The sequence below is a fragment of the Carassius gibelio genome, chromosome B4 (assembly GCF_023724105.1).
Source record: "Carassius gibelio isolate Cgi1373 ecotype wild population from Czech Republic chromosome B4, carGib1.2-hapl.c, whole genome shotgun sequence".
NCBI lineage: Eukaryota > Metazoa > Chordata > Actinopteri > Cypriniformes > Cyprinidae > Carassius > Carassius gibelio.
Window position 1 is genome coordinate 18,631 of NC_068399.1, and position 15,805 is coordinate 34,435.

The 15,805-nt window shown below is 40.3% G+C and overlaps 1 protein-coding gene across 1 annotated transcript in view; it reads right to left on the reverse strand.

Annotated features, from left to right (window-relative positions):
* Nucleotides 1-9,566: 9,566 nt before the first annotated feature.
* The window catches only part of LOC127956149 (uncharacterized), a 59,802-nt gene continuing 53,563 nt past the window's right edge, over nucleotides 9,567-15,805 (reverse strand). The window contains exon 7 of the mRNA XM_052553884.1: nucleotides 9,567-15,734. Coding sequence (XP_052409844.1) covers nucleotides 10,170-15,734 — 5,565 coding nt within the window. The 3' untranslated portion in view covers nucleotides 9,567-10,169. The remainder of the gene's footprint in view (nucleotides 15,735-15,805) is intronic.

The window sequence follows — 15,805 nt, forward strand, 5'->3', positions numbered from 1 at the left end:
AACTTAACCATCACAGACCCAACGATTATAATTTAACTATGACATTAACCGTCTTCGATAACATGGCAGTCTGGCTGAAACTGGACTTCATGACGGAACGCGATGCTGGGTCGGGATCGTCGGACTCTGAATTTCGAGCTGTGGTCTGGTGAGTACTGCTAAATTTAAGGCTGAACCAAACCACACCCTAAACTTAACCGTCACAGACCCAGCGGTTTAAAAACCTAGCCGGTTTAATTCTAACACAGCTAAATTTAAGGCTGAACTAAAACACACCCTAAACTTAACCATCATAGACCCAGTGTTTATAGTCTAACGATGACACTTACCGTCTTTGGGACAAGGCAGTCTGGCTGAAACAGGACTTCATGGCGGAACGCGATGCTGGGTCGGGATCGTCGGACTCTGAATTTCGAGCTGTGGTCTGGTGAGTACTGCTAAATTTAAGGCTGAACCAAACCACACCCTAAACTTAACCGTCACAGACCCAGCGGTTTAAAAACCTAGCCGGTTTAATTCTAACACAGCTAAATTTAAGGCTGAACCAAACCACACCCTAAACTTAACCGTCACAGACCCAGCGGTTTACAAGCCTAGTCGGTGTAATTCTAACACAGCTAAATTTAAGGCTGAACTAAAACACATCCCTAAACTTAACAATCACAGACCCAATGATTATAATTTAACTATGACATTAACCGTCTTTGATAACATGGCAGTCTGGCTGAAACAATACTTTTTGGCAGAGCACGATGCTGGGTCGGGATTACCGGTCTGCGACCTTCGAGTTGTGGTCTGGTTCGCCGATCTGGAACAAGTTCAGTCAAGAACTTTGTGTTCTCATATCTACTTAGATCTAGATTGAGTGCTGGAACAAACTGCACTCTCAAGCTAACCGCCATAACCTCAGCAATTATGAACCCAGCCGGTTCAACTAGAGCACTGTGAAACTTAAGGGTGAAAAAATTCAGAGCCTAAATTTAACCAAAAACATAACTTTCACTTTTTTAGGCCCAATGCTTAGACAAGCACAGCTCCTAGACCGGAGATGATCTCATGCGATATGGTATAGTCTGACAAGCGTGGGCCCGTGCACCTTTCCCTCAGTCTCCCTATCCCAAACCGGCCTAGACGAGGGCTAGGTTGGGGGGAGCTGTTGTACTTTTCCAAACCTAACCCAAGCCAGAGCCATCGGATTAGACATACCATCTTACGTAAAAGATCCTATTATGGGCCTCTGTCATTGTTCTAATTGAATATCTTTGATTGAATCACTCCTTCCCGTGCCTCCTTTTCTCCGCCATTGGGAGAGGAGGAGATGGGACAGGGGGGCAAACCCAGGCCCAGACAGGCTTGGTGGGAGGTGTGTGGCCCAGACAGGCCTAGTCACCTCCTGGTTTGCTTTAAATTGAAACTCTTAAACCTTGAGTAGTAATCTTTTGAAGGGTTTTTGTATTTTATTTATTTATTTATTATTATTATTATTATTATTATCTTTACATATTATATTTTTAGGTACATGATTATTAACATGCTAATTTTAACATACTGGTACCTTTAAATATAAATCTGTTAAATAGTTCATTCTATTTAATATTTACAGTTTTTTTCTATTTTTGATCTATATTATTAGCATGCTAACTTCAATGTACCAATATCTTTAAATAGTCATCTGTTAGCTTATTTAATTTTTTAGGATATTATCAAAATACTCGTTTTAACATATGATACCTTTTAATAGTAAACTTTAAAGATTTTGATATTTATTTCACAATATATATATATATATGTGTTTTATATTTTAAGTAATTTTAAACTAAGAAAAGTATACATAAAACCCCATGAAAGTAAGACTAGAAACGTGTTTGAAGCAGCAAATTTGCACACTTAGTGTTTTAAGGCCGAAAAACACGATGATCCTTCAGTTTTCTACTGAAGAGACTGTCTTGAATATTTCCCTCACTCTAAATACGTTGAGGGAGCAGGAAAGAATAACAGCAAACAATGCCTTCCTGTAACAAGTATGGTCTTTGAAACATGACTGTTTGGCTGAAACAAAACTTTCTTGGCAGAGCACGATGCTGGGTCGGGATTATCGGACTGCAGCTTTCGAGCTGCGGTCTGGTTCGCCGATCTGGAACAAGTTCCGTAAAGAACTTCGTGTTCTCACATCTAATCAGATTTAATTATAATGCTGAACCAAACCTGCGCTGTAAACCTAACCGCCATAACCTCAACGATTGAAAACCTTGCCGATTCGACTCGAGTACTGTGAAATTTAAGGCCGAGCTAAACCTTAACCATCACAGACGCAACCATCGGAAAACTTGCTGGCTCAACTCGAGCACTGTTAAATTTAAGGCTGAATTAACCCACACCCTAACCTTAGCCATCACAGATGCAGCTATCGGAAAACTTGCTGGCTCAACTCAAGTACTGCTAATTTTAAGGCTGAATTATAACACACCTTAAACTTAACCATCACAGACCCAGTGATTGCAGTCTAACGATGACACTTACCGTCTTTGGGACAAGGCAGTCTGGCTGAAACAGGACTTCATGGCGGAACGCGATGCTGGGTCGGGATCGTCGGACTCTGAATTTTGAGCTGTGGTCTGGTGAGTACTGCTAAATTTAAGGCTGAACCAAATCACACCCTAAACTTAACCGTCACAGACCCAGCGGTTTAAAAACCTAGCCGGTTTAATTCTAACACAGCTAAATTTAAGGCTGAACTAAAGCACACCCTAAACTTAACAGTCACAGACCCAGCGGTTTAAAAACCTAGCCGGTTTAATTCTAATACAGCTAAATTTAAGGCTGAACTAAAACACACCCTAAACTTAACCATCATAGACCCAGTGATTATAGTCTAACGATGACACTTACCGTCTTTGGGACATGGCAGTCTGGCTGAAACAGGACTTCATGGCGGAAAGCGATGCGGGGTCCGGATCGTCGGACTCTGAATTTCGAGCTGTGGTCTGGTGAGTACCGCTTCATTTAAGGCTGAACCAAACCACACCCTAAACTTAACCGTCACAGACCCAGCGGTTTAAAAACCTAGCCGGTTTAATTCTAACACAGCTAAATTTAAGGCTGAACTAAAACACACCCTAAACTTAACCATCATAGACCCAGTGATTATAGTCTAACGATGACACTTACCGTCCTTGGGGACAAGGCAGTCTGGCTGAAACAGGACTTCATGGCGGAACGCGATGCTGGGTCGCGATCGTCGGACTCTGAATTCCGAGCTGTGGTCTGGTGAGTACCGCTAAATTTATGGCTGAACCAAACCACACTCTAACTTAATCGTCACAGACCCAGCGGTTTAAAAACCTAGCCGGTTGAACTCAAAACACTGCTAAATTTAAGGCTTAACTAAACCACACACTGTATCTAGCCATCACTGACCCAGCGTTTTAAAAAAATAAAAAAAAAATAAAAAAATAAAAAAAAAAATAAAAAAAAATTAAAAAAAAAAAAAAAAAAAAAAAAAAAAAAAACACATTGAATCTTTTAATTGGATCACTCCTTCCCGGTTCTCCTTTTCTCCGCCAGGGGAGGAGGAAGAGGCGGGACAGGGGGGCAAACCCAAGCCCAGACAGGCTTGGTGGGAGGTGCATGGCCCAGACAGGCCTAGTCACCTCCTGGTTTGCTTTAAATTGAAACTCTTGGACCTTTAATGGTTTTCTTTCCGGGGGTTTTTATATCTTTATATATTTTTATAGTCTTAATATTTGTTTTTTATTTTTTATTTTTAGATTTATATTTATATGTATGATATTATGGACATGTTAATTTTAACATACTCATACCTTTAGTGGTAAGCTGAAAGATCTTTTCCTATTTTTCTTCCGACTAACTTTAAAATACTGATATTACTAACAGAAAGATAAAGAAAGAGGTATTGGATAACTAATTTTCAAATAGGAAGAGTGTATCTAAAACCCCCTGGGAGTAAGCCTAGAAATGTGTTTGGAGCAGCAATTTTGATACTTATTGAGCTTGATAAAACTTACTTTCAAAATATAGGAAGTACGTGGAGCCAACCGTTTTAATGCCTTCTGATTCACTTCAAGAGGTAACTATTAAACCTTAATTAGTAATGTGTTAATGATTAATAGAGTAATATTAGCATTAGCACGCTAACGTAAGTGAATTAATATTACCTACAGAACAATTAAGTGACAGAGATCAGAATCCAGGCTTTAAATTAATTAAAATGCTATTTAAATCCCCAGAAAAATAGGCCTTGAAACGTTATTGGAGCAGGAATCCGCATATTTAATTAGCTGTCAAAGAAGCTGACTTTAAATGCTAAAAAGAGCTATTTATCAGTGATAAAAACCTAAGAAAGCTGTACGGTCGTGTCCGACATATTTGGAGGAGCACAAGATGGGTCTAATCTCAAAAAATATTTTGATAATTTTGAACTCACCACCCTGTAACAGTGTATGCAAAAACACACAAATAGAAGGCTATTGCAACATCTTTCTCTCTCAGAAGTTGTCGCATCCAGCGGTTACCCTTGTGTGAGGGTGATGTCTGATTGGTTTGCCATAACTTTTAGGAGGGAGGTCTGGTAGAAGCTTGATGCCCCGCATCCGCCAGTCTCAACCTTCGACCTTTTAGGAGTATTCTAGGCCAAGTTTTCGATATTTCAGACCTACTTTGGTTTATTATACAGCAGAGTACATATGTTTTTTTCAGTCGCTCTAACATGCACTCCAAATAATTTCAAATCAACAGAATCAAATTAACATCTCTCCTAATCACTGGTTTAAGTGAAAAACCCCTTTTAACTCAATCCAGACCCCAACCATGCAATTGTGGATCTGGTCAGGCCCAAATAGCAATTGGATACAAGACACGCGCTTGGGGCTGATCGTCCAAGCGAGCCGGCCTCAGCGTGAGGGTGTATAGTGTTTAACGGCCGAAACACCCGATGATCCTGAGGTACACTACTGAAGAGGTTGTCTTGAACATTTCCCTCACTCTAACTGTTTTGGGGGAGCAGGAAAGAATAATGACCAAAACGTCCTACTATAACAAATATCGTCCTTGAAACATGGCATTTGCCTGAAACAAAACTTCTTGGCGTGTTCTCACATCTACTCGCAGCCTTCAAAAACCTAACCGGTTCTACTCGGGTACTGTTAAATCTATCGATGGACCAAACCGCGCTCTAAACCTAACCACCATAACCGCAGCATTTAAAAACCTAGCCGGTTCAACTCGAGGACTGCTATTTTTAAGGCTGGACCAAACCACACCCCTAAACTTAACCATCACAGACCCAACGATTATAATTTAACTATGACATTAACCGTCTTTGATAACATGGCAGTCTGGCTGAAACTGGACTTCATGACGGAACGCGATGCTGGGTCGGGATCGTCGGACTCTGAATTTCGAGCTGTGGTCTGGTGAGTACTGCTAAATTTAAGGCTGAACCAAACCACACCCTAAACTTAACCGTCACAGACCCAGCGGTTTAAAAACCTAGCCGGTTTAATTCTAACACAGCTAAATTTAAGGCTGAACTAAAACACACCCTAAACTTAACCATCATAGACCCAGTGTTTATAGTCTAACGATGACACTTACCGTCTTTGGGACAAGGCAGTCTGGCTGAAACAGGACTTCATGGCGGAACGCGATGCTGGGTCGGGATCGTCGGACTCTGAATTTCGAGCTGTGGTCTGGTGAGTACTGCTAAATTTAAGGCTGAACCAAACCACACCCTAAACTTAACCGTCACAGACCCAGCGGTTTAAAAACCTAGCCGGTTTAATTCTAACACAGCTAAATTTAAGGCTGAACCAAACCACACCCTAAACTTAACCGTCACAGACCCAGCGGTTTACAAGCCTAGTCGGTGTAATTCTAACACAGCTAAATTTAAGGCTGAACTAAAACACACCCTAAACTTAACCATCATAGACCCAGTGATTATAGTCTAACGATGACACTTACCGTCCTTGGGGACAAGGCAGTCTGGCTGAAACAGGACTTCATGGCGGAACGCGATGCTGGGTCGCGATCGTCGGACTCTGAATTCCGAGCTGTGGTGTGGTGAGTACTGCTAAATTTAAGGCTGAACCAAACCACACTCTAACTTAATCGTCACAGACCCAGCGGTTTAAAAACCTAGCCGGTTGAACTCAAAACACTGCTAAATTTAAGGCTTAACTAAACCACACACTGTATCTAGCCATCACTGACCCAGCGTTTTTATAAAAAAAAAAAAAAAAAAAAAAAAAAAAAAAAAAAAAACCACATTGAATCTTTTAATTGGATCACTCCTTCCCGGTTCTCCTTTTCTCCGCCAGGGGAGGAGGAAGAGGCGGGACAGGGGGGCAAACCCAAGCCCAGACAGGCTTGGTGGGAGGTGCATGGCCCAGACAGGCCTAGTCACCTCCTGGTTTGCTTTAAATTGAAACTCTTGGACCTTTAATGGTTTTCTTTCCGGGGGTTTTTATATCTTTATATATTTTTATAGTCTTAATATTTGTTTTTTATTTTTTATTTTTAGATTTATATTTATATGTATGATATTATGGACATGTTAATTTTAACATACTCATACCTTTAGTGGTAAGCTGAAAGATCTTTTCCTATTTTTCTTCCGACTAACTTTAAAATACTGATATTACTAACAGAAAGATAAAGAAAGAGGTATTGGATAACTAATTTTCAAATAGGAAGAGTGTATCTAAAACCCCCTGGGAGTAAGCCTAGAAATGTGTTTGGAGCAGCAACTTTGATACTTATTGAGCTTGATAAAACTTACTTTCAAAATATAGGAAGTACGTGGAGCCAACCGTTTTAATGCCTTCTGATTCACTTCAAGAGGTAACTATTAAACCTTAATTAGTAATGTGTTAATGATTAATAGAGTAATATTAGCATTAGCACGCTAACGTAAGTGAATTAATATTACCTACAGAACAATTAAGTGACAGAGATCAGAATCCAGGCTTTAAATTAATTAAAATGCTATTTAAATCCCCAGAAAAATAGGCCTTGAAACGTTATTGGAGCAGGAATCCGCATATTTAATTAGCTGTCAAAGAAGCTGACTTTAAATGCTAAAAAGAGCTATTTATCAGTGATAAAAACCTAAGAAAGCTGTACGGTCGTGTCCGACATATTTGGAGGAGCACAAGATGGGTCTAATCTCAAAAAATATTTTGATAATTTTGAACTCACCACCCTGTAACAGTGTATGCAAAAACACACAAATAGAAGGCTATTGCAATATCTTTCTCTCTCAGAAGTTGTCGCATCCAGCGGTTACCCTTGTGTGAGGGTGATGTCTGATTGGTTTGCCATAACTTTTAGGAGGGAGGTCTGGTAGAAGCTTGATGCCCCGCATCCGCCAGTCTCAACCTTCGACCTTTTAGGAGTATTCTAGGCCAAGTTTTCGATATTTCAGACCTACTTTGGTTTATTATACAGCAGAGTACATATGTTTTTTTCAGTCGCTCTAACATGCACTCCAAATAATTTCAAATCAACAGAATCAAATTAACATCTCTCCTAATCACTGGTTTAAGTGAAAAACCCCTTTTAACTCAATCCAGACCCCAACCATGCAATTGTGGATCTGGTCAGGCCCAAATAGCAATTGGATACAAGACACGCGCTTGGGGCTGATCGTCCAAGCGAGCCGGCCTCAGCGTGAGGGTGTATAGTGTTTAACGGCCGAAACACCCGATGATCCTGAGGTACACTACTGAAGAGGTTGTCTTGAACATTTCCCTCACTCTAACTGTTTTTGGGGGAGCAGGAAAGAATAATGACCAAAATGTCCTACTATAACAAATATCGTCCTTGAAACATGGCATTTGCCTGAAACAAAACTTCTTGGCGTGTTCTCACATCTACTCGCAGCCTTCAAAAACCCAACCGGTTCAACTCGGGTACTGTTAAATCTATAGATGGACCAAACCGCGCTCTAAACCTAACCACCATAACCGCAGCATTTAAAAACCTAGCCGGTTCAACTCGAGGACTGCTATTTTTAAGGCTGGACCAAACCACACCCCTAAACTTAACCATCACAGACCCAACGATTATAATTTAACTATGACATTAACCGTCTTTGATAACATGGCAGTCTGGCTGAAACTGGACTTCATGACGGAACGCGATGCTGGGTCGGGATCGTCGGACTCTGAATTTCGAGCTGTGGTCTGGTGAGTACTGCTAAATTTAAGGCTGAACCAAACCACACCCTAAACTTAACCGTCACAGACCCAGCGGTTTAAAAACCTAGCCGGTTTAATTCTAACACAGCTAAATTTAAGGCTGAACTAAAACACACCCTAAACTTAACCATCATAGACCCAGTGTTTATAGTATAACGATGACACTTACCGTCTTTGGGACAAGGCAGTCTGGCTGAAACAGGACTTCATGGCGGAACGCGATGCTGGGTCGGGATCGTCGGACTCTGAATTTCGAGCTGTGGTCTGGTGAGTACTGCTAAATTTAAGGCTGAACCAAACCACACCCTAAACTTAACCGTCACAGACCCAGCGGTTTAAAAACCTAGCCGGTTTAATTCTAACACAGCTAAATTTAAGGCTGAACCAAACCACACCCTAAACTTAACCGTCACAGACCCAGCGGTTTACAAACCTAGTCGGTGTAATTCTAACACAGCTAAATTTAAGGCTGAACTAAAACACACCCTAAACTTAACAATCACAGACCCAATGATTATAATTTAACTATGACATTAACCGTCTTTGATAACATGGCAGTCTGGCTGAAACAATACTTTTTGGCAGAGCACGATGCTGGGTCGGGATTACCGGTCTGCGACCTTCGAGTTGTGGTCTGGTTCGCCGATCTGGAACAAGTTCAGTCAAGAACTTTGTGTTCTCATATCTACTTAGATCTAGATTGAGTGCTGGAACAAACTGCACTCTCAAGCTAACCGCCATAACCTCAGCAATTATGAACCCAGCCGGTTCAACTCGAGCACTGTGAAACTTAAGGGTGAAAAAATTCAGAGCCTAAATTTAACCAAAAACATAACTTTCACTTTTTTAGGCCCAATGCTTAGACAAGCACAGCTCCTAGACCGGAGATGATCTCATGCGATATGGTATAGTCTGACAAGCGTGGGCCCGTGCACCTTTCCCTCAGTCTCCCTATCCCAAACCGGCCTAGACGAGGGCTAGGTTGGGGGGAGCTGTTGTACTTTTCCAAACCTAACCCTAACCCTGAAACTTTTATAAAAGTTACTTAAATGTCCTAATTTAATTAATGACTGATCTTCTCTTAATCTAAGCACTGTCTTTAAAACCAAGCCTTAAAAGAGGCAATCTTATCCTGTTTATATTAAATAAGATGCTCATGAGTGGGTTTGAGCTTACAGACCCATTGCTTTGACAAAAACTCCAGGATGAGCTTCAAAGAACCTAAGAATCCTGAATAATTTCAAATTGTCAACCGTAAGATAATGGATTGATCCATGTATGAAGTACTGGCCCTAGAACTAAGCTGCATAATAAATAAAAATCATGAATATAATGAAAATGTAAATAAAAAGAGACAACCTTTTAACATTGCATTTCTTTATTTTCGATATTTGGTAACAAGGTTGCTTTGTATATTCACCAACACATTATGTACTATTACAGTCAAAATCACAACAGTACTTTAGTACTACTTCAGTTACTCTTTCTATTGTAGTTTTACTGTGATCGTATCATATTAATATCTAATTTTGCGCTACCGAATCAACATTTTCTTTGTAAAATATCATGATGCTAGTACTTAATACAGAAAGTCTCAATCTATACATGAAGTACTAGCACTAAATAATGAATTAACATATATTTACCATAGTCATTGTAGACAGTAATTTAAACATCATACAGCATACAAAACAATGTATTTTGAAATTACTATAAATCTTACTAATACTATTATTAGGATTAATTCATGAATTAAAATTTTAAGTCCATTTAATTAAGTTATGTTAAGTCCACCTTTTTAATGTATATGAACTTGAGTAAATAGCATTGCTTAATTGAGTACCACATTACTAACTATACACCATTTCACATCAGACTGTCACACATTTCCAAGAAAGTCCTTGTTTTGAGGCTACAACAAGGCTACTTTAAAGAAATACAAATCACAAATCATAAGTATGTGGAATATATCTCATCTTCACTCTGATATCCATCTACACAGTGTTCCTCAAGGATTTTAATGATAGTTGCCGGTGTGCTATTTGGATCCAACAAAGTAACTAGAGGGACATTCACACCACTTTCATTGAAGATAAGATTCTGCAGAGTCATGGCTAACATTGAATCAATGCCTAAATTTAAAAGATGAACATCATCATTCAGTTCATCCATCTCAATACCAGTCGTTTCACTAATCATGAACCTCAGATAATCACGTGGTGAGGATAATTTCTTGGGTTGTTCAGGTCTAGTGAAATTCACTCCAGCTTTACTAATAGCTTCCTGTGCTATTTTAAACAAGCGTACATTCAGTGTTTTGTTCTGACTGAGAACGTTATTCCAGTTGTGTTTAAAATTGAATTTGCATACGACCTGTTGAGGTTTGTTGATTGCGAGGCACTGCTCAAGACTTTCATGTATTTCTGGAATTTCCAAAAGCATGATTCCCCTTGCCTCCAGAAATTTTTGGATATGGTCTTTGTTCAACAAAAGACCTAGATTCAAAGCTCCCCAATTAATGGACTGTCCAGAAAGCCCAATGTTTCTGCGATACTGACAGAAGGTGTCCAAGAATGTATTAGCCGCAGCGTAATTAGTTTGTGAGGCATTGCCAATGAAGGCAGCGATGGAGGAATAGCACACAAAGTAATCCAGATTACACTGTATGGTAGCACGGTGAAGGTTTATCACTCCATTCACTTTTGGCCTCATGACTTTCTCATAAAGAGTTTTGTCAAGACGTTCAATCAGCCCATCATGCAGGACAACTGCACTGTGGAATATCCCTTTTATGGGACAGGTTGGAAATAGTTTTCCAATATTATCGATTGTCTGGTCCACTTGCTTAGATACAGAAACATCACACGGCAGAGATTTAATGACAGAACCATAATGGGAACTGACCTGACTTATCTCTTGTTGCATCAGAGGGTTTGGGTTACTCCTAGACAGAATTACAATGTTTCCTCCTCCTTTCTGAGCAATGAACTTGACTGTCTCAAAGCCCAACCCTGTTAGACCACCTGTGACAATGTAGACTGAATTTGCCTTGAATAGACTGTGTCTGGGCACCACTGGAATGTCAGATAGCTGGTTCTTGGCTTTACTGTTCAGAATGATAATGGGTAGGATGTGGCATCTGAAGTATGATTGGGATTCTTTTACAGGCAGAAGACCAGTGTCTTGATAATTCACTCTTTGAGCAACTGTTGTGTCAAAAGACAACCAATTTCTGTCCAAATGCATGGATTTCAACCAGTGATAGATCTGTGGCATTTGCGTTTGCAGAGACCCTTTTTGCATTATTTGGGACATGAGGAGGGCATGGAAGCGGGCTTCCTCATTAGTTCCTTGGAATGTTGTAGTATTGAATGGAAATTCTGTCTTGTTGTCATAGACAAGAACAATGTCTTTGATGCCTCTAACACTGCTAGCTCTTTCTGCAGTTTCTACATTATAAGGAGGTAGAAGAACAGCTCCCACAACCTCAGAAAAATCGCAAGACAGCTGATCAGCCTGCGTGCTAACTCTGACATTCCATCCTAATTTGTTAGCAATAGCAATTAACACATTCATTAAAGCTGAGTCAGGAACAGTGGAGAAAATACCCAGTTTCCATTGCTGTTTAGCTTTGGGCAAAGCCTCATGTAAGATCTGCCAAGCCAGTACCATGTAAGAGACACAAGGGATTTTGTTCAAGAATGAAATACTTTTTGCTTTGTAGCAAACAGATGCGGGGAGAACGACTTTAGAAGTGGCAACAACAGGGTAACAAGACACAATGTGATCACCAACTTTAAATTTCCTGACATCTTTACCTATAGCTGTGACAGTGCCACTGAAGTCAAGGGCTAAGAGCTTATGGTTTTCATTTGTGTGCTTGTTCCAATACAATGTCTGACCATAATTCAGGTCAGAAATACTGACTGGAAAGTAATCTGATGAATGAACACAGATTTTACTGAGATGAAGCTCAATGTTTTTTTCTTTAATCGGGTTAATGGATTTATCCATTTGAGCCGCTGACACATTTGCCATTTTATATGGGTCAGATGTTTGCAAGATGAAGACTTCTTCATCCAACATATGAAGGTTTCTTGAAGAGATTGCCATGGTTGGCAAATGTGTGTGGGTGATTTCGGGTTGGAGAATTTTGCCCTCTTTCACTACTAGCTCTGGGTATTTGTTACAGGGGTATGATCTAAGGACTTGAACAAAAGCATTGATGTTTTCAAAAGATGTAGAGCCCATGTCAATCAGCTGGAAGGAAAGTTCTGGCAACTCAGCTGCACATGCTCTTGTCATGCCAGACAGAACAAACCCAGGGTTTATGTGGTCCACTAAGGTCTCAGATGACCTATAGGTTATTACTCTGATAACACCTGGGAAATCAAGTGCTTTAAGATATTGGACAAGTTTTCGGAAAATCTCACAACACCCCACCATACTGTCTAAGACTTTATCTGATTCAAAGGAGGTTTGGTCTGCATCACCCCACATGAACAAAATTTCCTGGAAGTATTTCTTTACATTTGAAATTTTCAGTTTCGACAAAAGGAATTCAACTCCATCTTCTAACAGTATGTTACCTTTTGAAGAAGACACATATCTAGATGTTGGGTCCAAGTACTGTTGCAAAGCTTTAGAAATCCCTACCTGGTCAGAAAATACCAATGCCTTAATCTGTGTATCAAATTTGGAAACTTCAGAGATGACACTGAAATTGTTGTGGAAGAAGTACTCCTTGACTACTTGGTGACGACTTCCAAGCATTATGATCCTTACGTGCTTCAGTTCAACTAACACCCTACCCTGTTTGTTAGCTAAGCAGCCACAAACATCAAAATCATCTTCTCCAACATGTACTGCTCTCAGATATATGACCATCTCTTCTTGCAATGGTTCAAATACGGTCAGGCTGCCTATTTGCGCAGGATATTGGGGTCTTGTTGATACACCCCCTACAGTTGCAAGAACAAGTTGCATGACGTAATCCAAGACCACAGGGTGAATGTGATAGTTGTGCAATTGAGGCAGTAATTCCTTTGAGACCTCAACAACAGATATAGCCTCTCTAAATTCTTCCCCACAATAAACATCTGCATTATTTCTGAAGACAGACCCATACTCAAATCCTGCCTGACTTAGAAGTTTGTAGAGCTCTTCAGTAGTCATGTGGAATGTGCATCTTTTGGAAATACAGTCTAATGAAATGAACTGTTCTTCAGGTGTCCTACCTGGTTTTGCTTCGACTGTGCCAAATGCGTAGACTGCAGAAGTAGACTGTATTTTGAAATTGCATGTGTTATCAGCCAAATGGTCTGAATGATCCAGCTGTACATTTATTTCTGGGGCCTTCTGGGTGAAAACGAATGGACTCTGGAATTTTACACTGAGCTGCAGGGAACTTAGTGGAACCTTAGGTTTTCCATATTCCATATACGTTGCTAAGCCCAACTCTACATAAAACGCCCCAGGAATGATAGAAACACCACTGTGTTTGTGTTCTTGCAGGAAAGCCAATGATTCAGATGATAAATCACAGCTGAACACTGAACTGTCTGTACCCATTTGTGTAGCTACTGGACGGTAGCCAGTGGGACTGATCAACTGCAAATTCAAAGCAAAGATATCACTCTTCACGTCATCAAACTGATATCGTGGGTGGGGAATTGGTTCAGTCTCAAAACCTTTGTAGAACATTTCCCAGTCCACTTTGACCCCAAGTTCAAACAGTTTGGAAACAGCTGCAAGCATTGTCTCATGGTCTTTATCAGGCTGCACTGAGGGAATCACTGTAAAATCATTTCCCAAAGTCTCACTGATGTACCTCTGCAAAGATCTTCTTGGACCAATTTCAACAAATATCACACTCCTTTTGTTTTTAGCTGCTGACTTTACAGCTTGTTCAAATTTAACTGGTTCTCTGACATTCTTTGCCCAGTATTCACCACTAATAAAATCTGAGGAACCCAAACTAACACCTGTCACTGTTGAAAACAGTTCTGTCTCCAAATGATGTGCCTGCAATGAGTCTATACTCTCTTTCACTTTGGATAAAATGGGATCCATCTTGTGACTGTGGTATGCTGCAGGTACATCTAAAATGCGAAGGAACAAATCTTTTCCAGTGGCTGAGTTTTTCAAATTCTGATGCAACCTGTCAATGTCATCTGCATCTCCTGAGACGGTGCAAGACTGAGGGCTATTATAAGCAGCAACACAAACCGTTGCTGAATGAAATTTTTCAAGAATTTTCAAGACTTCAGAAACAGCCATATTACTGATTACCAACATCTTCCCTCCTGTCACAGTGCATTGCAAAGAACTGCGATAGTGGATGACTTTCACTGCATCTTCAAGTGACAGTAATCCGGAACAATGAGCTGCAGCAACCTCTCCAATAGAGTGCCCCAATACAGCATCAGGACTGATGCCCCAATGTTTCAGAAGTTTAACAACAGCAACCTGAATAGCAAACAGAAGAGGCTGGACAATCTTTGGATCAGACAACTCTGCACTTTTCTCATACTCACTTTCAAGCATATCTATCAGATTTAAACATCTATAGCTTCGTAACAGTGTTTCAATCTTCATGATTTCCTCTCTGAAAACTGGCTCTTGTTTTAGGAGCTGCTTGCACATACCCTGATATGTAACACCATTGCCACAAAACACAAAAACTAGCTTGGAATCTGTCCTAGATGTTACAATTTTTTTTTCTACAGAAGCAGAAAGTTTCTCTTGCAGATCTGCTAATGATGTTGTTTGAAATACTCTCCTGTATTTGTGTTTCAAGTGACTTCTTCTACATGCGGATGTGTAGAGTAAAGCCTGTAGATCCAATATTTTCCCTAAACTGATCTGTTCTGCAGTATCTTCAATAATATTTTTCATGGATATTTCTGAGGCTGCTGAGACCACAAAATACTGATGGGATTTGCTTATCAGCTGAGTTTTTGGCTTTTTTGATTGCGCATATTGTCTGACAAGAGCATGTGCATTTGTTCCACCAAACCCAAAATTATTGATTCCTGCCAACCTCTCTCCTCTGTGGTCACTGATCCATTTTTCTGCTGTGGTGGGGATTTTCATATTGAGAGATTCAGTATCTATGCTGGAGGTTTCCATGGAGTGGAACAATGATGGCACGATGGTTTCATGCTGCATCATCAAAAGAACCTTAATGAGCCCTGCAACACCTGCAGCAGATTCCGTGTGTCCAATATTGCTTTTAACAGAACCAATGATGAGTGGTCCTGACTTTTGAGGTCTTGCTTTGGCAATGACCTTTGAGATGCTACCTGCCTCTATTGGATCTCCAATTGGAGTCCCAGTCCCATGGGCCTCAATGTACTGGACACTAGTCAGGTCAGTCTCTGTTGAGTAGATTTTTCTAAGCAGCTCCTCCTGCTGTACCATGGATGGTTTGGTGATTGGACTAATGCTGTGGCCATCTTGATTTACTGCAGTTTTGATGACGATACCCCAAATATGATCATGGTCTTCAAGAGCCTGTCAAAATCCAAACAACATATGGGTGTTTCTTACAGTAGATGATCATTAGGTACATTGCTGTCACAGTG